Here is a 22,076-nt window from a genome sequence, read left to right on the forward strand (position 1 = left end):
CCTGAAGTGGAGCATGTCCAACAGTTCTGGGTTTGACATAGCTTTGTATGTTAGGCAGAGATCACCTTTGTGTAGGTGATATGTGATGGAGTAAAGTTGGAATTTTTTTGAGACCGTCTATGCAAGGCATCTGTCTGAGGGCAGTAATCATCTGTGAAGTATTTCTGCGGTCTTTCCAACTGTTGTAGATGTCTTGTGAGGTACATACCAAAAGGGGCATTGTACTGTATAATGGGTCTAAAGAGTGATGAGTAGAGGGGAACAATTACCTCTTTTTTCCTGGATGAGAAACCTTTTATGATGAGGTGTGCCAAGTAGAAGGATTTCCTGACTACTGTGGCGATGTGATCAAAGGAGACTACTGTCCACCTGCGTCCCAAAGTCTCTTATCACACTTTCAAGTGTTAAGTAGACTACCGCCTATGTGGTAACGCATGGGTACAGAATTCTTACCAAAAGGGATGATGACAATGCATTTTTTGGCACTGAGCTTGAGGCCATGGCTTAGACACCAGGCATCTGTCTCACTGAGGCCCTTTTGTAGGATGTCGACATTGTTAGCAGTTTCGATTATGGCTCCTAGTTTGCAGTCATCTGCAAACTTCATTAGCCAAAGACTTTCTCTGTGTTAGCCTGCACTTCAGAGTAGTAGTTACCAAACAGGACAGGATCCAGAAATGAACCCTGTGGTACTCCACTTGTCTGACTTTGGAACTGGAGTCTGCTACTTTTCACAGTGTGGGTTCTGTCAGTGAGCCAGTTGGCAACCCATCTTCCGATTTAGGGATTTACACCTTGTTTAGTGAGTTTATCTATAATTCCAAAATGGGGGATGGTGTCAAAAGTCTTGGCGAGATCTAGATAGGCTGTGTGAACCACCTTACCTTCATCTACGGCTTTGGTCACTGCTTCAAAGAAGTCCATCAGGTTTAGGAGACATGATCTGCCTTTTACAAACCCGAACTGGTTGGGGTCCAAAGTTTGGAGATTACCAACTTCTTTGTTTATAAGTCCCATGATATGTTCCATGGCCTTGCAGGCCAGGCTCGTCAGGCTAATGGGGCGGTAGATTCTGGGGTCCATGGTGGATCCCCCTTTGTGGAGTGGGATAACTGTCACTGTGCGCCATTCAGTGGGCACAAAGTCTGAGGTGAGGCTATGACTGAACACGGTACTTTGGTGGGGTGCTAGTTCATTCTGTAATTCGTGTAGAACGCAGCCTGGGATGTTGTCAAGTCCCATGGATGCTGTGTTCTTGGCTTTGGAGAGTGTGGTTTTTACCTGTGCAGCCGTAATTACAGGAAAGTACAGTTGTGTACACTTACCATAAATGTAGATGTTAGAGTGTATACACTGTTGCAGTCATCAGATTTGGGTTATCTGCTTGCAGTAGCCCTTAGTCAGCCAGATTATCAAAGTCTTGGGTCTTGCGTCGGTAGCTCTCTCAACTTCCATGACATCAGGTAGTCAGAGGTACAATGCATGCAGCAGACGCCATTACATCAGTTTTTCTTGCCCCAGATGTCAGGTGCCCCCCTAATAGGAAGCAATTAAATATACATACAAGGTTATACCTCCAACAAAAAAGCAAATACAGCAAAAAGCTTTTAAGCATAGTAAAAAGAAATAGAGGTATAGCCAAAAGAAGTCAGGGGGCTGGAGGGAGGCCCCCTGACATCTACATTTATGGTAAGTGTACACAACTGTACTATGTTCTTCGTGTTTCATTGTTGCAGTCATATTTGGGTAGATTCTCAAAGCTAAGGATGGGAGGAGGAATTTATATAGCATTAGGACCAGCTAGAAGGCCTTGCAAAACTGCAGTGGCAAAATCAGCTCTGGACAGAGAAAATTGGTAAATGGTAATGCTTGGTGAAAGTATGTACAGAACTCCAGGTAGCAACACCTCAGAGAAAGGCTGTAGAAGTAGATGCAGCCTTGGTTGAATGTGGTCTTATCCCCTATGGGATAGCGTTTCCATGGTGCTTATAGCAGAAATGAATGCAATGGCCTTATCCATTTAGAAATGGATTGTTCTGAAATGGCCTTCACCTCTGCCCCTGCAGCAAATGCCACCAGCAGCTGTTCAGATTTCCTGAGGGGTTTTAGTCTTGTCCAAGTAAAATCTAAGTAAGGGGGGCAGTATCCGTTCCCCTTTGTTCTGTGGATTAGAAAAGGTTAGCAAATGAATGAACTGATTAAGAGCCACACTGGATACTACCTTGGGCATGAAAGGAGGGATTGGTCCTGAGGGACACCCTGTCCGCATGAAAGATAATGAAAGGCTTCACTGTCATAAGGGCCTGTAATTCAGACACCCTTCTTGCAAAAGGAAGGCTGTCTTCCAAGAAAGCAATTTCAACTTTGTATTTGCAGCTGGCTCAAAAGGAGGTGGAGTAAGTTTCTCCAATACAAAGTTAAGGTCCCAGGCTGGAGTAGGGGCTCTCCTGGGTGGTCTTGCATTTTTGGCCTCTCTGAGGAACTGCTTGAGCAGTGGATGAGAGAAGAGGGGTGGTTCTGTGTTGTAATGAGCTGAAATGGCTGAGGCATGAATTTTCATGGAGGAAAAAGAAAGGCCCTTATGAAGCACCTCAGTTATGTATTGAAGAATCTGACGTAAACTGGGCGCTGCTGTGCTCATCCCCTGAGTTTGGTTCCAGGAACAGAATCTTTTCCATTTTTCAGCATAAGATTTTCTAGTACTAGGCCTCCTTGCCTTCAGAATGTCATCCAACACTTGTTTACTGAGGGATGGTAACAGAGGGATCAGGTAATTAGCCAGGCTGCCAGGTTCAGGGTTTGAAGCTGAGGGTGCAGAATCTGGCCCTTCTGCTGGGACAGCAAAGTAGGGGTCGGAGACAGGTGCCATGGTGCCAGCAGTGACACTGCGCAAGAAGGGGTATGAGTGTTGGCGTGGCCAGTCTGGTGCAATCAGTAACGTCCTTTGTTTGTCCTGTTTGATCTTTAGTGGTACCTTTGAGAGGAGAGGCAGAGGAGGAAAGGCATAAACCGATAGATTCTTCCAGGTGAAGGACAGGGCATACACTTTCCAAGCTTGTCTGTGGGGAGTCTTTGTGCAGAATTTGTCCAATGGAGGGAGGCAAACAGGTCCATCTCTGGGCTCCCCCATTTGTTTATCAACATGTTGAATGTCTTTGGTTCCAGTTTCCACTTGTGTGGGTCCATGAGATTTCTGCTTAGATTGTCTGCCAGTGTATTTAGCTTTCCCGGTAGGAAATGAGCCTGTAGGTGTACTTGGTAGCTCAAGGCTGTGTGCCACAGAGCCATGGCTAGTCTGCAGAGAGGGTATGAGTGGGTTCCCCCCTGCTTGTTTATGTACCACATGTTTATTGTAAACATTTTACTGCATGTTTATTGTAAGCGGAATAGAGTGCCAGTTATTCTTGCCTCTCTCTCCAGAACTGCTTAGGTTTATACCAATGTTCTTATAGTTTCTGACAATGACAAGTAGTTTTGGTTGAGTCAGTTGCAAGTCTCACTACATATAGTTAAAGCTGCTGTTTTTGGCTTGTGCCTCTCTGCCTGCCACAAGATGACAAATCCTCTTATTTGAACATCAAGACTTCCTTGCAACCAGCTTCCCAGATTCCGTAATGATACTGAACAAGTCTTCTATCTACTGGAACCAGAAGTGCATCAAGATGAAATCATCTATACAGTCAACTGACATGTCAAACTGAGATGTACAAGAGTCTTGGTGTTGAATTAGGTCCCAAGTTGTCAGCACCTACCCCCCCCCCCAAAAAAAATTCTCAATATCAGAACACTTGGGGTCAAAAGGTAATTACCAGCAGCATCCTGGGTCCAACTTCTTTTTTTGGATCACAATGGGGAGTAAGGGGATCAGAGTGAAGGCATGCAGAAATATACCTCTCTAGTCTGCAAATACATCTGCCTAAGCTTTTGGCACAATTTCCTACCAAAGCACAGTAGAAAAACAAACTTGGAATAAACCTCTGTCGCCCACAAGATTACCAAATGGCTCACCAACAGGATGCAGATAATCAAAACAGAAGTTACATCCACAAAGAGACCAGTCACCAATGGAATCAGCCAAGGTTCTGTGCTAAGAACTCATGTTTGGCATCTACTTTTCTGAAGTAAACGCCAAAGGGCTCTGGCTGACTACATTTGCAAACAGTAAACTAGGAGTCGTCACTGAATTCCCAAATAACTTTGCCATCTTGCAGGAAGGAGTCTCTCAAATAGCTGGTGTCAAAATCATGGCCTGAACTAAATGCTAAAAATACAGTACTGGTAAGTCATCTACCCCAGGGAACAACCCTAAAAGCTGACCCATTTAAAGCTTTGAGAACTTGTGTGAATAGAGACCTAACTTTTGACCAACATGTCTATTGTTGTAAGAAAGTCCTTCTATATTGCACAGGTAATCAACTAAGGGGTTGTATCTAGATCTAGCAACGTCACCTCCCCCCTTTACTCTGCCCTCATTATGACAGTCACTGAATATAATGCTCCTTTGGCATGTATCTGTCCAGACATGCAACAACTGTAACAGCCACAGAGATACCTTACTAAAAGAATACAAGGCCTAAACATGTCCTATATGGACAGACTCAAAGACCGGTCATTATACTCAGTATACTACACTACCAAGAAGTGACCCGTGTCTGGCATACAAATCATCCCCTAACCAATTACGGAGGGATTTACTGCACATCAGCAAGTCAAATAGCATCAGAAATGCTCTGTCTAGGGATCTAAATATCTTTGGCATAAACAGAACAGTTTGGAGGTATAGGAATATTTCACAGAGGATACCTCTGCTGTGGAATAGCCTCCCTATTCAAATAAAAAAAGTTCACCCCTGCCATTGTTCAAACAAAACTTAAATATATGGATGAGAAACAAAACTCACCACAGGACTGCCCCTTTTACGACTCATCAGAAGAGGAAATTCCTAAATGCTTTATCCCATACATGGGTCCCATCAAATTATCTATGGTATGACCACAGTTATTCTTATTAAGAGTAATATGCACATATAATTATCTACCATGGGATGGGTAAGGCCAATCTACAACCAAATAGGATAGGTTATTTCAATTACAAAAAGGGAAAGTGACCACCGCAAGGCCAGCAAGCCTAGTGCTCATCTATGAACCTAAGTTTCTTTGCTAGGAGCTCTTGAACAGAATTGTTTCATGTGCTCATTACTTGGGGATGTACACAGTTCTGTTTGAGGTATATCCCCCACATGTGCATTAGCTGCAGGAAAACCTCCTGGGGTAGCATCCACTCATGTATGTATGTCTTATCGATTTACTCTGCCACTGTATTGCCATGAGAGGGAATGTAGGTTGTCTTGAGACAGACTTTATAGTGGAGAGCCTGACTCCAAACATTCATGACTAACCTGCAAAGTGCACAATGTCTTGCCCCCCCCCCCACTTGTTTAAATACCATTTCACTGTAGTGTTGTCAGATATTACCTGCAAAGGACCTTCTTTCCAAACCCGGGTGAAAGTTTTGAGGCCTTGAATCATGGCTAACATCTCCTTCACATTTAGTCATTTTATTTGATAAGCATCCCGCAATCCTTGTAGTCAGACATTCTGAGAGAGGACACCCTAGGCCATCTCTAATGCATTATTTTAGGGTCTAGTTTTTTTCTTCCTGGGGGGGGGGGGGGGGGACGACTTCTAGATTTGAACTGCTCTGTCTAGCTCACCATTCCAACTCATTAGCTATACATAGGACTGGAATCATTTTTGCCACTAAATGAAGTGTTAGATCGCCATACATCCTGGATACCACTCGGGCTTTGGCATATACCGTCTAGCTTGGGGAATCATCAGAATGGTAGAAACCATACACCACAGCAACCTGATGTATTCCTTTGCTGTGCTTTGTTTCTGCAAAGCAAGTGAAGGAAACAAGTGTGAAGGTAGGGAATTTTGTCAACAGGAAGTCGGTTTGTGTCCATCAGGGAGCCTAAAAAGATGACTCTCTTGGAAGCCACGAGCCTTAATTCCTGGAGGTTCAAGGTGAATCCAGATTGTGGATGAGCTGTACGATCACTGTCCAGGGCTCAAGGTTACCTCCTCCTGTGAGTTTGCCTGAATTAAACAGTCATCCATGTATGGGAAAAAATAGATATTCTTGGTTTTGCACAATGTAATCATTACAGCCAATCTAATTGCAGTGACTAAACCTAATGGCAAGGAAGCAAACTGACTGTGACAAACCCCTTGCAATAAATCTAAAATAATGCCTGTGAATTTTGTAGACGGGAAATGGAGATATGCATCTTTTACATCCAAGGTAAACATCAGGACTTTAGGGAACAAGAGGAGAAAAGTCAGCATCCTGAATATTGGTGCAAGGAAATGGAGAAAATATTTATAAAAAAACAGCAGTGGACTCTAGGTTTTTCTGTCTCTGAAGTATGTTTAGAAAGTTTGGTTAGATAAAGCAAGAAATAAAGACATTAACACAAGCAATCAAAAAATTGTACAGTGAGGAACTGGATGAGTGAGGCAAGACAGGGGTTAGTTTTAAGTAGAGTTTATACCATCACTGAAAAATATAGTCTACATCCATAAGTTAAGGGACAGGATGGACTGCTTGGAGTGTCTGGAGGAGACTACCATCTTTCAGAAAAAACAGAAGGGTGACTAATACAAAGAATCTGCTTCACTTACTGGAAGGATAAAGGGACATCAAAAAGGTATGAAACTGAAAAAACATCATCTAGGTGTATCATCATGAGCAAGATGGAAACCATCTATGAAGAGTAGAGATGAAATAGGTGCTACACTTCCATGAGAGCCATGTTCTTTTAAAAGACATGTGATTTTCCTTATAGGGCAAATGTGCAGGAGGTCTACTGTTTAATTCATTCTCTCCAGTAGAGCTCTGTTGAGGGTGTACCTTTAACTACTAGTGGGTATGGTTTGAGCATTTAAAAATGAAGTTATCACTTTATAATTCTAACAAATACCCATTGACAGAGGTCAAATATCAATTCAATTTAAGTATAAACAAAAGTGCAAGCAGCAAAAAAAAAACACACAAAAAATAAAATGAATTTAAAATACAGGAAATGTAATGAATGTCTGATGAAGCAGCTTTGGCTGTGAAAGTGCTCACCTTTTTACTACTGGAATAAACGGTGTATGATTTTATCAGCTGTGGTCTGGCCTCTACTCTTGCTTTACCTCATCAATTCAAATGTGCTTGCCATCATGTATGCTTTAAGATAAAATATCCTGATACCTTGTATGTAGGATGGTTTTGGAATTATTAATGCAAACATAAGCAAGCAATCTGACGCCTAGAGGCACAGTAGGAAGTAACTGCAGAAACTCCTGGAAGAGCACTCATCTGTAATGTTTCTCAATCGATGCTTCCATCAAAACATGTATAACATGAGATGTCATCCAAATTGATCAAATGACATCTTGTACTGCTGTGAAAGGTAAACATAAGACATTTTGCATCTGTACTTTAAACCTGTCTGCCCAATGTTATTTGCGCTAATGAAGGAATGAGCTGTAGTAAGACAACTAAGAATTCCCCCATGTGACTAAATAAAAGGGATTTCCTGGGGGGAACAAATGGACTAGGAGGATACGCCCTCATGTACTGCAAATTTAGTATGCTCAAATTTGAGTCGTGCTTAAATTTTCTTCAGAAGGCAATCTTTTACATATTCTTCAAAACTTCATTTGGTAGACATGAAGGTCTGCATCTTTCTAAGTCAAATGTGATCATACTTTGGACCATAGAAGACAGAAATGCAGGTCTTTGGCTCAGCCTCCTAAGATACTACAACACTTCTTGGTAAAAATGTAATCAAAACTTGTAGTAATGGGAATGTGACTAGAAGATGAAGAAATACTAGATTTAGCCAACAAATCATTCTTGGAATCAGTCAGTTCATTTTTAGGCTAACAATGAAACTGATATTGGCACAGCTGTTTAATTTAATTGTCTAAATCTCCAGAACTGGTAATTAACTTCTTCGGATACTTTCAGGTCTGGCTTTTGATCAATGCTTTTAGGGACCATTAAGAGAAATATCTTCAATAATCTACCATTACTGGCAACACAAAAGGGCCAACTCTGATCTGTTTAGGAACACAGATGCGGCCATCCCGGAGTAAGCAGGAGAATAAGCATGCCTCCAATTTACTGTAGTATTTGCTATCTTAATTTTAGGAATAATGACCATGTAAGGTCAGATGAAATGCCCTCAACAACCCCACTGTGGGCTTGGGTAAAGACAAACGCCTAAGCTCCAAGTAACCTTTTAAAGGAGCTTAAGTCCAGTTGGCTGATGGACAGACAAAAAAGAGCAAAGCCCTGACTGGGAAAGAGATAACCATGGGTTGTCTAGTGGGCCAGGGAGTGGAGGGTCCAATGAAGAAAGACAGGAGCCAGCAAACTTTTAGGGTAAACTATCCAGAGAGCTAGAGCTGGTGTAAACTGCTGTGATATCATAACCTAGGACGAGGTGGAGCATAACATGCAGTATATGGACAAGGGAAGTCAACTGGTTCTGACAAGCTGTACATAATGAGCATTTTTCATACAATCTGAGTAGGAAGGCACATGCTCAAAAAGGAAACAACAAAGGTAATTAACAGAAAATTCCTCACAGCTGCAATGATGACTGCCATGCTATAATTGAATACAACTTCAGTGACGGGAATAATATGGAAAAGTACAGTTGTGACGGTGGCAAGGTAATTACCCAGAAAGAAAAAGGAAATTACATGAAAAGGTAAGTTGCCATGGTGGCCAAAGACACACCAGAATCTCAAGCTTTGACTATTATAAAATACTTCGTCGCTGAGACCTACAAGGAAAACATAGGAAGGAGATGTGCCTATTTTAAGATAAAGGCTATTCAGGGAGACCCTCAGAACGCAAATTAAATGCAATTGGGGAGGGATAAATAAAACTGTGGTACCTCAAAGTACTCCTCCCATTCCCTGAGATGCAGGATGCTTGGAGATGACATTCAAAAGAAGCCAAACTGAGTAGGAAGTACGCAAATCCTGAAGTCTGGAGACGTGTGAAGTTCCTTGCAAAATGCTACACCGAGTTTACAGTTTGCTGATTTTTTTCTGTAATCACAGTTTAAACAGCCAGGATTTGCACTTCCAAGAGAAGGATAAGGAAGAAGCCTTGAGTCATAAGACTTTTGCTCAGATTTCACAAGTGAATATTTAAGCCTAAGAGTGGTGGATAACACCCACCTATGAAGAAGACAAACAGCAGCACAAATAGTTTGTTACATGAAAAAGTAGCCTTAAAAATATTGCCTTGGCTACTCATAAGGAAGGCATTTTACAACATAGGCACTGCCGAGACACAAAATTAGAAGGTACATCAGCAAAGAGGTCATCTGCAAGGTTTACTCAATGCCATCATCAAGAAAGGCACCAGCATAAATGGGGGAAACCACCTGTGGTGAGGGAAAGTATAGGAAACTTATCCACTTTAGGTCTTGCACAGAAAATTAAGATGCAATTTTGAGCACTTCACTTCTTAAAACTACTTCATATGCAAAACATAATAATGAAATTAGGAGGAAAAACAGGAGACAAAAGGCAGTACTGTACAACTTGGGAGGAAAATGCTTAAATCGTAACATTCTCTACAGACCGAGATAAAGCAAAGCCATCACATGATCAGCTTATCTCCCAAAACCCTACAAAACTGATACAAGAAAATTAAACACCAATAAAAATCTGAAAGCCCTAACTAAAAATTGATGATGGTTAAACAGCCTAAACATGGTTAATTAAGAACCACTTAGGCAGTGGATAATGACCAACGAAAAACAAAAGGTAACAGAACAAAATACAACGGACTATAAAAAGTTTCCCTGTAGCCCAAAGGGTGTAGCAGGTCGTCTTGGATCTCTACTACTGAAGAAAAAAATTAACATGTCACCTGAAAAGGCAGTCTTAATCTACAAAGGTCAATGAAGAGAGCGGTGGGAAAAATAATACCAAAATAAAAATAAGACTCCTCTCCTTTTATTTTTATTTTGGTGTTATTTTTTCCCATCGCTCTCTTCATAGACCTTTGTAGATTAAGACTGCCTTTTCAGGTGACATGTTCATTTTTTTCTTCAGTAGTAGAGTCTTTATCTGATAAATGAAGCAGAAACAGGTGTACTTACTTCTAATCCTAGGAAAGATGTGCTCTCAACTTTAAGACTTGCACATCTATCTACTAGCCCCAAAAGGTCTTTGGCAGGCTGCCTGCTCTCAGGCCACTCCTCAAAGAGTATGAAGTGGGAAAAAGTAAAACTCTGGGAAAAACATAAGGTCAGGCTACAGCCTTTTAGTTATGCTCAAGGCAGCTAGAGAAGGAAAGTACAGTTGTATAAAATCTTACCACAATGGTAGATGTCCTTGCCTTCACCGCTGCAGTATTCATTACTTACGGGATTCCCTGCCATGGAAGCCCATCATCCAGCCAGTCTACAAAAGTCTACCCATTGCTTTAAGGTACACTGAATGTCACCTAAATGCTTCTCACATAGCATAGGGAATAAAGGCGACATTCAGGCATACCATCCTCAGAACCGATTGCCCCAGTTGGAAAAGCAGTCTAAGGAAAACCAAAGAGAACCAGCACATCCAGGAAGGAAATAAGGCTAGGGGGATGGAGGGAGGGAGTGAATACTACAGTGGTTAAGGGAAGGACATCTACCATTATGGTAAGATTTTACGCAACTGTACTATATCCCGACATTCACCACTGCAGTATTCATAACTGATGGTAGAGTGCCACAACTCAAGAAACTTGGGAAGAGGAAGCAGCAGTAGAGCACTGCAAGAAACCATGAAGAATGGCATTAGCAGAGCCAGCTCTAGCTCTGGAGATACCATCTGGCTTCTAGTGTTTGGTAAAAGTATGCACAGATGTTCACGTATGGAGATAAGTATCCTTGAGTTCCACAGACAGAAAGGCATGAGGGAGCAAGAGAATAACAGGATCCGAAGGGGTAACATTCGAAAAGAAAGCACCTTCAGAAAAGTGTTTAGATGAGAGAGGTCAAGGTCTGGAACTTGTCTCCAGGTACCCGCTTTTCTGGGCACTACAAACATTCTTGACTAAAACCCCTTTCCCCATTGGGACACAGGCACCTCTTAGATAGTACCCTGAGACAAGAGATCTCAAAAATCCTCTGGGGGTCAAAAGGAAGTTGTTCCCAAGGAGGCTGAGGAATGCCCATAAAAGCAGGATGGAAAACCACACCATGAAATACCCCTAAGGAATGACTGACAGAACCTAAGAATCCTGGATGATTCGAAGCCAAATAAGAAGAGAAAGAAAACTGAAAAGAAAGAGGAATGTGGCTAGGAAAAGTTGACAGTCAGGCAGCACCTGGTTTGTCAGGAAAGGAAGACTTTTGAATCCTTGTTGTCCGAGTAGCCTTAGCAAGAGGAGCCTGTTTATCACCCTTTTTACCTTTAGCAGGAGGGCAAGACTGCCTACCAACAAAGGCTGGCTTAAAACGGTATTTTCTCAAATTTAGGCAGAGGAGAAACAAACATGTTTAAACTCCTGTACGGCCTTCCCCTTGTCCTGAAGAGACTTAAACCAGCAGCTGTTTCCCCAAACAAAAGTTTATTATCCAGAGAAGCATCCATCAACTTACCTTAATATCATTAGGTAACGGGTGAAGTCCAAGCCAAGAAAACCTCCTCAGTACTGAACCAAAAGCAGCAGCCCTAGAAGAGGCATCCACTACAACATAACTATATTTCATAAAATGACAAACTACTTGAGAGGAAGTCCCTAGCAAGGATAGAGCATGACAACTTACTCAGTCTGAAAGATCAGAAAAAACTGACAAGCCTGAGAAAGAAGAGCAAACACATGCCTAGATATATTGGTCTGATAATAGTCGTAAAAACTAGGGTAACCGAAGTAGAAACCTTCCCACCCAGCCTGTCCATGGTTCTGCTATCCTTGTCAGAAGACAGTAACTTGGATGAAGGAAGCAATTCAAATGGCTTATCAGTGGCTACAGACACCACAAAGCAGTCAGCCGCAGGACATTTGAACAAAAAGGAATAATCCTCAGGTACCCTACAAAACTTAGACTACTTCTTGTGAGCAGGGGGCAGACAATCAGGAGCTTTAAAGGCATTGGAAAAATGCATCAGTAAAGCAGCCAAGACTAGAGGAATAGCCGCAGGTTTAGGAGATTCCATCTGCACTAACACAGAGTACCCCTATGGGTTTCAGAAATCTGAGCACAATCCCACTTAAATTCCATCATCCTAGAGATTGTGTCCCCAAAGGAAATTTCCTCAGGAGTATTTGGACCATTAGATTCCTCCTCCTCAGACCCATAGTCTAAAGGAGAAGGAATCTGGGTATAATAAGTAAAGGATTCTTCATCAGAATGCAACTCTTCCTCAGAAGAATTCAATTCCCTGGGCCTTTTAAGTGTAGAAGGGAACCAAGGGGGAGCAGGAACTAAAACCCGCTGAGGAGGCCCTAATGACATTAAAGCATTAAATAATCCCCAAATAAATCCCTGCCACTGAATTTGAGGATCCCTAGGAGCAGAAAAAACATGTTTAGTTTTCCATTTCTTTAAAGGAACGTCCATACTAGAGAACTGAGAAGGCTCTGACTCAGGATGGCATTCCACAACTGTAACAGGAACTTCTTCACTTAGAAGAAACTGTGGACCTCCCTAGACCACTCAACCATGGTTCCTTCTGAACGTTCAAAATAGACACCTACAAAGCCTCGTCGGACGTGCTGCCTGCCAGATCCTTGCCAGCCCCCCACCCGGATGAGGCAAAGAAATCCAATATAGTCAGGTGAGCCTCCACATTTGTAACAACCTTGGGAGAAACACTCGACAGAGGCTGGACAACAAAAGATTCCGGTCTTAACTTCTTTCTTGACAGCTGACCCTCGGGGCAGGAAGTTCCATCCACAGTAACTTAACAACAAGCTTAATATGCTGGTTTACAATATACAAAGCAAGGGAAGAAAGCCTACTACAAAGGGTTTCAGGGACAAATGCCTGACAAACTGAACAAGACGTATGATCAAGAGATGCTCCTAGGCCAAAAAAAGGCACTTATCGTGGCAGTCTTTATGGGGAATCTGTCTCTCAAACTGGCATTACCCTTCCTGGATGACATTAACCTCAAACAGCACAAAAAACACAAGAAAAAAATTAAAAACCTCCAACTGGGTACTTATCTGCAACGCTGTGGACTTCAGCAAACAGGAGTAATCATCGGAATACTAAGAATAAAAATATGGCAGAAAATGGACAGAGGCAGAGTTAAACAGCATTCTGACTGGCAGCAAAGAAGTTCTGAGGGCGGTATACCTGAACGTCACCCTTTACGCCCTATGCTACACTATAAGCATTTAGATGACATTCAGTGCACCTTAAAGCAACAGTAAGCTTTGGTATTTATTTTATTTAAATTTGTTGACCGGGAGTGTCCGACTGGATGTGGGTCCATTTTCAGCGGAGGCCCGGGGAGAAAAGCTCCACAATAAAATAAAGAGACAGTAGTTGCATTGGATTACATAGCGATTAACAATTTAACATAGAAATTTCTAACATTTACAGATGAAGAACATAGTAAATCAGTAGACAACTAGAATCTTTATCTGTGAAGTACGTAACAGGCATTAACAAATGTAACAATGAGAAGTTCCTGCTGTATAATAAGTACTAGGCTTATGAGCATCTGAGCTTGCTATAATCAAGGTAGTGAGTGGAGTGGAAAGAAAGGTAGTAGTTGGATGGGGTGGATATTAGAGTGGGAGATGCAAGGGCATAGCCAGCATGTTTTTAGGTGCGCTTTTAGTAAAGTTTTGAAGTGGGTGCATGATGGTATGGAGGTAATTGTGGGTGGGAGTGAGTTCCATAATTTGGCTATGGCGCAAGAGAATAGTGCTTCACCAGCAGAGTTATTGGCTTTAGTGATCTGCAAGTGATTTTTGTTGCTGGATTTTAGTGGTCTGGTGGTGCGATAGGGTCGGAGTAGATTCTGGAGGGATGGGACATTTAGTGGATGGTTTACTAGTTTGTGGGCAAGTGAGAGTTGATACCACTGAAGGAGGTGAGGGAGTTCAAGCCAGCCCAGTTCAGCAAGTGAGAGACAGTGATGACTACGGTAGGATGTCCCCTGTGGCGAATTTGGCGATTTTGTTGTAGCAGGTCTCTAGCTTGTTTAGATCACATTGCCTTAGGTTGGTATATATTGGAGAGGCATAAAGTAGGGTGGAGATAAGGTGGGAATTTGCTATTGAAATTTTTGCTGCTTTGGTGAGAAATAGTTTATTTCTGTATAATAATCCTAGTTTTTTGTGGACTTTTTTTATGGTCATGGATATGTGAATGTCAAATTTTAGTTTGTCTATTTCCACTGCTAGCAATTTGGTGTGTTCAGTTGGGTATATAGTGGTGTTGTCTTTTGCTGTGATGTTAAAGTGAGAGTTGTTTTGAGTACGTTTGGTGGGTTGGAAGATGAGTAGTTTATTTTTTTTGGGTTGAGTATTAATTGGACATTGGATAACCTGACTTTTTGCAGTTTGGGTAGGGACTGGGCTGAGCAGATGATGGTCGAGTCACCTGCGTATTGGATAAGTGTGCCATGTTTGGTGGCAGAGGCTAGATTATTGGTGTAAAAAGAGAAGAGTAGGGGTCAAAGGATGGATCCTTGGGGAACCCCTATGGAGACAGGTAGTTGGGGAGATATGTCATTCTGCCATACAACGGATTGTTGGCGGTCAGAGAGGTAACTCTGAAACCAGTTGGTGACTGATTGTGAGAAGGATAGGTTATTGAGGACAGAGGTAAATTGTTTGTGTGGGATCATGTCAAATGCTTTAGATAGGTCTAGAAAAGTAGCAGAGGAGAGATAGCCATTGTTTTTATGCTGAAGGATAGTGTTAGTAAAGGAGAGTAAGGCAGTGGTGGTGCTATGGTTTGGTCGGAAACCATGCTGAGCACTGGAAAGGAGGTTGTTAGTAAGGAGGTAGTCTGAGACCTGAGTTAATGCATCTCTCTAGTATTTTGGTAGACTGGCCAGATCACAGCTTCCACAGCAGGGAATCAAATAAGTGATGAATACTGCACCGGTGAATGTAAGGATATCATAAAATACTTCCACACCATCTTGTAGTACCATAAACATAAAACTAAGAACTACCAAGTTTAACTTGCAAGTTAATTTTTAAAATCAAGCACAGCAAGTCCTAAACGTCTAACTTGTAGAAATGGCAAAGGACAGAGATGTAGAAAAGTTTACATGCTTCAAGTAGGGTGTTTCCTCACTGATACAGAGCAACAGCAAGCCAGTGCCACCTATAAGCTGCTAGACAAACAAAGCCCATGTGCTTGAATAAAATTAAAATCAAGTCGAGACTGCTCAGAATGTTATAACAAAGTATAGCTAGTCCAAAAAGTCTAATATCACATACAAAGCAAGAATTACCATTTACTAAGACATACTTCAGAAGTGTATGAAATAAACTTCAATCCTACAGCTTACCTGAACCTTGGAGTGGGGGTGTATGGAGGAGGTTGCCAAGACAAGCCTTTGGTAAGGAGCTTGGTAAGGGCAGATGCTGTGGATCTTGCAGCAGGCGTTGGTGCTGTGGTGGTACTGGCTGCATGATGACTTCTCCTTTGGCGCACAGGTGACCCAACACAAAGCTTGACAAGAAGCCCAAACAGTTCAGCCAATGCTCGACCCAATCGAGAAGAAGCTAGACAATGAAAACCCATCAGTACTGCATCAATGAGCCAAAATAAAGACCTAGCAATATTATTTATGAAACCTAGAGTGCACTACATAATCAGTGCAGTGAAACTTGCTCTGCACCCACCTACAACTGGCCCACAAGTGCAGTTACTCAGAAGAGTGCACCTTTACTCGGGTTTAATTTATGTTCCGAAATACAACTTAAGGAGCTTTAACAAATTGTAATGGTCATTACTCCTCAGAATATTTCCATCAGGCAGCAAGAAGCAATACAAAGGAAGGTGCACATCCATAATGCATTATACACTCTCATGCCTCACAAAAACTATCCAATTACAAATTAAACTCACAAAACGAAGCCTTAAAATTAACTGTAAAAATATAAGCCACAACCATCTAAAAAGAAAAGCTTCATCAGTAAAAATGGTCTGAAACAAACATTTACACCAAATATCAAACAAAAAAGTAACAAATCATACTATGACCATCAAGTATAAAATAGCATAAAATTAAATAAAAACATTAAAAGTCTACTTCACAGCTACAGTGGAAAACCACCAAAGAGAAAAACTATTCAAAAACATACAAACTACTCAACCATCACTTAATGATTCGAACACCAAACGCAGTAATCAAAATAAAGACAAAGAGAAAAAAAAAATGACCTAAGGAATATTTGCAAGATCTGTACTCTGTCACAAATGAAATACATGGACTTCAGGATTAGAAAATTGATACATTTTTCATAACAGAATTAACCAAATTCCAGGCATACATATGCCATACCTCTCTGTACATTTATGCATAAGCATTACATAAACACACATACACAAAGCAAATGTACACAAAACTATCCATGATTACAAATACATGGGCATGCAAATATAACATTTAAGTTACAGAGCTGAGTAATCAAAGTGGGATGGAACAGCTACTCAATAACTGAAGCTGTAGACTGGGCAAACTAAAGAGATGGTTTGAATCCTAACACCAACAAATTTACAAAAACAGCCAGTCTTGACAGTACTTATGATAGAATTTATCCTCTGTAATCATCAGTATCTTTATCCAGGTAGTGCATACACTTGGCTACGGATGCACATTTGTGATTATGCACCCAGTTTAACATGCTTGTTAAAAAAACTCATCTCATGCACTCAACAGATGAAGCTACTACTAGTGAGTAACAACCTACAAACCAGAAATGAAGATAAGAGTCTCTACTATTAAAAAAATAAGACAAATACTTGCCTGATTAATCCAGAATAGAGCAGCCCAAGTATATAGTCTACAGACCGAAAGGGATGGAGAGAGGGCAGGTAAGCCCTGGGTCCATACAAGAGCTGTTAAACTGAAACAGTAACTTTAAAGTAGAAGAAAAAGAATCACAAAAGGACCAGAAAGGATACATACAGGGAGACATTTAAAAGAAGACCAGACTCAATAATGGATCAAAGAAGCTGCCCAGCAAGGAGGGTCTCAAAAGCAAAATGCCATAAAGTTCAAGTCTGTTAACAGCAGACCTGATAAGTAAATAAAGTTCATGCACCACAAGAAGTTAAACGGTGCAGACCAGAATGTGGAATAACTGGACAACAAATATGCATCACAAACACTCTACGTCTAGATGCAACCAGCTGAGGTGCTATCAAGTACTTTGAGACAAAAAGGGTGATAAGGCAAAGCAGTAGCAATGCCTGGCCTGCTCCACCCCAGGAAGGAGAAAGGCCAAATAAAGATTCCTGTAAACAAGAAGCAAGACTAATTCACATATGCAATCAGCACCCACTGAAGAAGGCAGACATTAACTAAGCTGTGCGCCGTAAAGGACAGGGAAGGGAAGAAAACAGCAACGACCCATCAAAGTAGAAAATAAAACCATGCGCCTCCCCCTTCAGACTAGTATCCGGCTCAATGTTATACACCTAGAACTGAAACCTTACTAGAAAAAAGGGTGCCACTTCCATGTAACGAAGCTGGAGGGACAGCTTCAAAAGCTAAGTAACGAAAAACGATATGAAAACAGCAGAAAGTTTCTCAACTCAGAAGCCAAAACCACCAAATGGCAAGTGGAAGGCAACTGCAAAAGGTAAACAAGTAAACACAAACCCCACTGCCTCCTAACACCATCTCCTTATAACAAAATGTACAACTTCGTGAAACAGAGGAAGATATTTAAAAACACACACCCAGGTCTAGAAGCTATTTAAGAGCAAAACCCCAACTTAAAACTTAGCAGAGGACTAGAAGGCAACGCATCATGACAAAACTCTACACCTGAACCCAAAACTGAGATAGAAAAGCCTTGAGAAAAAAAATATCTTTCCAGACATTACAAGGAAGGAAGTATAAATGAAGGGGGAAAGTAGGGCGGCAAAGAATAATGCAAAAGTGTTCGATAAGACATCTACTGTTATATTAAGTTCTTACATAACTATACAATCTCTTTCCTTAGATCACTGTTGCAGTATTCCAAACTGTTGGGTGATTCTTACAGCTACTGAAATGTGAAAGAAGGCTGGATGAGAAAATATAATTATCCAGTAAACAACAGAGGACTTCCCTGGTGAAGGTGGCTCTCTATTTACAAAGCATCTATTCTGCAATGTTTGGTAAATGTATGCACAGAATAAGAAGCTGTTTCTAGGATGGTGCTAGAGTCCATCCTCCACTCGTAAAAGGCTCCAGATGAGGCCACTGCCTTTGTTGGACAAGGTAAGGGTTTACCATGCAGAGTAAAGTAAAAATAAAAAGTAAATGCATTTAGAACTCCAGTTAGCAAATGTTTGTACAGTCACTGGAGTCCATAATTTGAGATCTTGGAAACATACGAATGAATCTAGGTAGTCTATGAACATCAAAAGAATGACAAATCCCTTCTTCACTCTTATGTGGGTCAGCGAGGAAGGTGTGAAGATTTATAGCCTGACAGAGTTCATTACAACTTTAGGCATTAAGAAAAGGAACTGGCGCTCAAGGATACATTGTCCTAATAAAAATAACTGAAGGGTTGCCACAAGGGATTGTAGTTCATAGACTCGTCTAGCAGATGTAAAGCTACCACAAGAATGGTTTTCCAAGTACAGAATTTGAGACGGGTAGAGGCTACTGGTTCAAAGGAGGAAGGGTGAGTTTTTTTTTTTTCTTTTTTATTTAGCACAAAGTTCAGGTCACAAGCAGGCAAAACTGCTATCAATGGCTGTATTAGGTGAAGTACACGATGTAAGAACCGTTTTACCTCTATTCAGGACAGGAGGGAGGGAACCAGACATAGCCAAGCAGATATGGCTGAAATGTGTGCCTTGACAGAGGAGTATGCCAGGCCAAATTTCAACAGCTCAAACAGAACAGACCACTGACTTAACTACATTAGGTCTTACTTTAGGGGCATGACACCAGATAGTAATTCTTTTCCCTTTGACCATGTAAGATGTCCTTATAAGTACGTAGTAAATCTTTTCCCTTTGTCAATGTAAGATTTCCTTAGCAGCAGGTTTCTTTGCCTCCTGGAAAACCTATAGCATGTACTCAAAAAACTGGTGTCTAAATAGGTCAGAATCCTGTCATCCACGGTGTTAGACTGAAGAATGACAGGTTGGATGAAACACTAGGAACTTCCTGTAGTGTGACCAAGTCCACTGAGAGGGGCAACTTTCGAGGATGGTTCTTGGCTAGGTGATGGACAAGGAGAAACTAAATCTGCATAGGCAAGAAGGAAGTAAACAGTAGAATCTTTTGAGATGTCTACAAATCTTTATTACGACCTTGGGAAGAGGAGGAAGTGTACTGAAAGCATATAGGAACCTGCATTTCCAAATTTCAGGACAGTGTGTCCTGGTGCAAAAAAACAGGAAAGTTGCTTTTCGTCTATGGAGGCAACTAGACCAATCTGTGAGGACATCCCATTTCTGGACTATATCTAGGAAGATCTCCTTGGTCAGCATCCACTTGTGGGGAATCTTCACTTAAACTGTTTAGAAAGTCTACCAGGGCATTGTCCTGTGAGGGAATGTAAACCATGTAGAAATAAGATGACTTTTGTGGCCTGCTCCCATACCAAGAACTCCAGTCTTGTAATAGATGATAGGATCTGGTGCCCCCAACTTGTGATGTACCATGCGACACACATGATGCCTTAAGCACTCTCAAGGGACACGGATTTCAAAATGGAAACAAACCGCAGAGCTGGGATTACTGTTCAAATCTCCTTCAGACTGAGATGATCTTAGATTTGGTGGCCATTGTCTTAATTCTCATGTTAAGAGACTATGTCCCTCATGTACAACAGAAGGAAGAAATTGTTGCAAGAGAAAGTAAAATTCCATGAGTGGAGGAGATCCCTGGTCAGCCTCAGTAAGAAGCCGAGATCCCTTATAAGATCCTCCAAAGCTAGCTATGAAACCAAAATCGCCACTAAATCCAAGGACAACCACAAAGCATTCTACAGCTATGTCAACAATCTCAATGGCAACACCCAGATCTGCTGAGAGTTACAGCACAAGGGCATGAAAAATACAGAACCAACTAATATTGCCAACATCCTGGCAGACAGGTTCAGCGCTAACTTTAACCCCCCCCCCCCGACCCCCTAAAGGGCCCATAACTATACAGAAAAAACATATCTATACAGGAAGAATGCAGAGTCTCTGTAATCACAGCTATGCAGGTAAAAGCTGCACTCTCAAAAGCCAAAAACACAGCATCCACGGGACCGGACAACATCCCAGGCTGCATTTCACATGAACTTCAGAACATACTGGCTTCCCCACCTAGACACCATCTTCAATCATAGCCTCACATCAGGCTTTCTGCCCCACTGAAAGGCGTACAACAGTTATCCCACTCCATAAGGGGGAGCCATAACTGATCTCAGGAACTATCGCCCTATTAGCCTGACAAGCCTGGTTTGCAAGGCCAATGAACGTATCATAATGGAAGTCAAAGACATTGGTAACCTCGAAACTCTGAATCCCACTCAGTTCGGGGTTGTGAAAGGCAGATCTTGCCTCCTGAACCTGATCGACGAATTAGAGGCAGTCACCAAAGCCATAGATGAGGGTAAGGTGGTTCACACAACCTATTCTTGACATCACCAAGGCTTGACACAATCCCCCATTCTGGAATTATAGCTAAACTCACTAAACTATGTATAAATGCCAAAGTCACAAGATGGGTTGCCAACTGGCTCACAGACAGAACCCACACTGTTAATGTTGCACACTCCAAAATCTTACAGCAAACCAGTGACAAGTTGAGTACCACAAGGTAGAGTCCTGTGACCTCTCCTGTTTGGTATCTACTTCTCTGAAGTACAGGCTAACACAGAAGGCCTCTGGCTAACAAAGTTCGCAGAGGACATCAAACTAGGAATCATAGTAGAGTCCCCAAACGATGTAGAAATCCTACAGAAGGGCATTGCTGATTCAGAGTCACTGCCTCAAGCTCAATGCCAAAGGGCGCAGTCATCTCCTCTGGTAAAAACTCTAACGATGAACTAATACATAAATAGAAGTCTAACACCGAATGTGTGATGAGACCTTGGGACCCAGGTGGACAGTAGTCTGCCTTTTGATAGTCACATCGCCACAGTAGTCAAAGTACTTCTATGTGGCACACCTCATCATAAAAGGGTTCGCATCCAGGAAAAAAAAGAGGTAACTGTTCCCCCTCTACTCGACACTCAGATCAAAAATAGAGAACAATGCCCCTTTTGGAATGTACCTCACAAGACACCTGTAACAACTGGAAAGGCCACAGAAGTACCCCACCCCTCAAACCGATGCCCTACACTGAATCTCAAGAAACTCCAGCTTTACTCCATAGCATATTGCCTACTCAGAGGTGATCTTAGCCTAACGTATAAAGCTATGTCAAACCCAGAGCTGTTGGAAATGCAACACCTACACTAAGTGCAATCTTGGAGTAGATATATTTAAGTAGCATAGGGCATGGGGGGCACAAGGGGGCTTGACCACTGCTTACACTTGGTAGAAAGTGCTATGATTTATGTTGTTTAAACTCAGAATATGTGTATGTGTTTTCAGTGTTATGAAGTTTCCGTGTTTTGGTCTTGTACATTATGAAGTTTTCTTATTTTCAGTGTTATGAAATTAATCTATATACATATAGACAGAGACCGACAGAGACCCACACAAACGCACACACACAAGCTTTGCAGCACCTTTTACACACAAGCATTACACAAACGTACACACATATATACATTACATGCATGTCTTGTAGCGCACACAAATATATACACACACATATATATATATATATATATATATATATATATTATTTCCCCCCATA

At 41.6% G+C, this 22,076-nt stretch overlaps 1 protein-coding gene across 1 annotated transcript in view; it reads right to left on the reverse strand.

Annotated features, from left to right (window-relative positions):
* The window catches only part of HUWE1 (HECT, UBA and WWE domain containing E3 ubiquitin protein ligase 1), a gene marked incomplete in the record, with an annotated part of 5,008,559 nt that overhangs the window by 2,680,373 nt on the left and 2,306,110 nt on the right, over positions 1-22,076 (reverse strand). Inside the window, 1 exon segment of the mRNA XM_044079288.1 lies at positions 15,552-15,768. Within this exon segment, the coding sequence (XP_043935223.1) occupies positions 15,552-15,768 (217 nt within the window).

Source organism: Protopterus annectens, chromosome 8.part0 (genome assembly GCF_019279795.1).
Source record: "Protopterus annectens isolate FY-2018-M chromosome 8.part0, PAN1.0, whole genome shotgun sequence".
In the NCBI taxonomy this organism is placed as follows: domain Eukaryota; kingdom Metazoa; phylum Chordata; order Ceratodontiformes; family Protopteridae; genus Protopterus; species Protopterus annectens.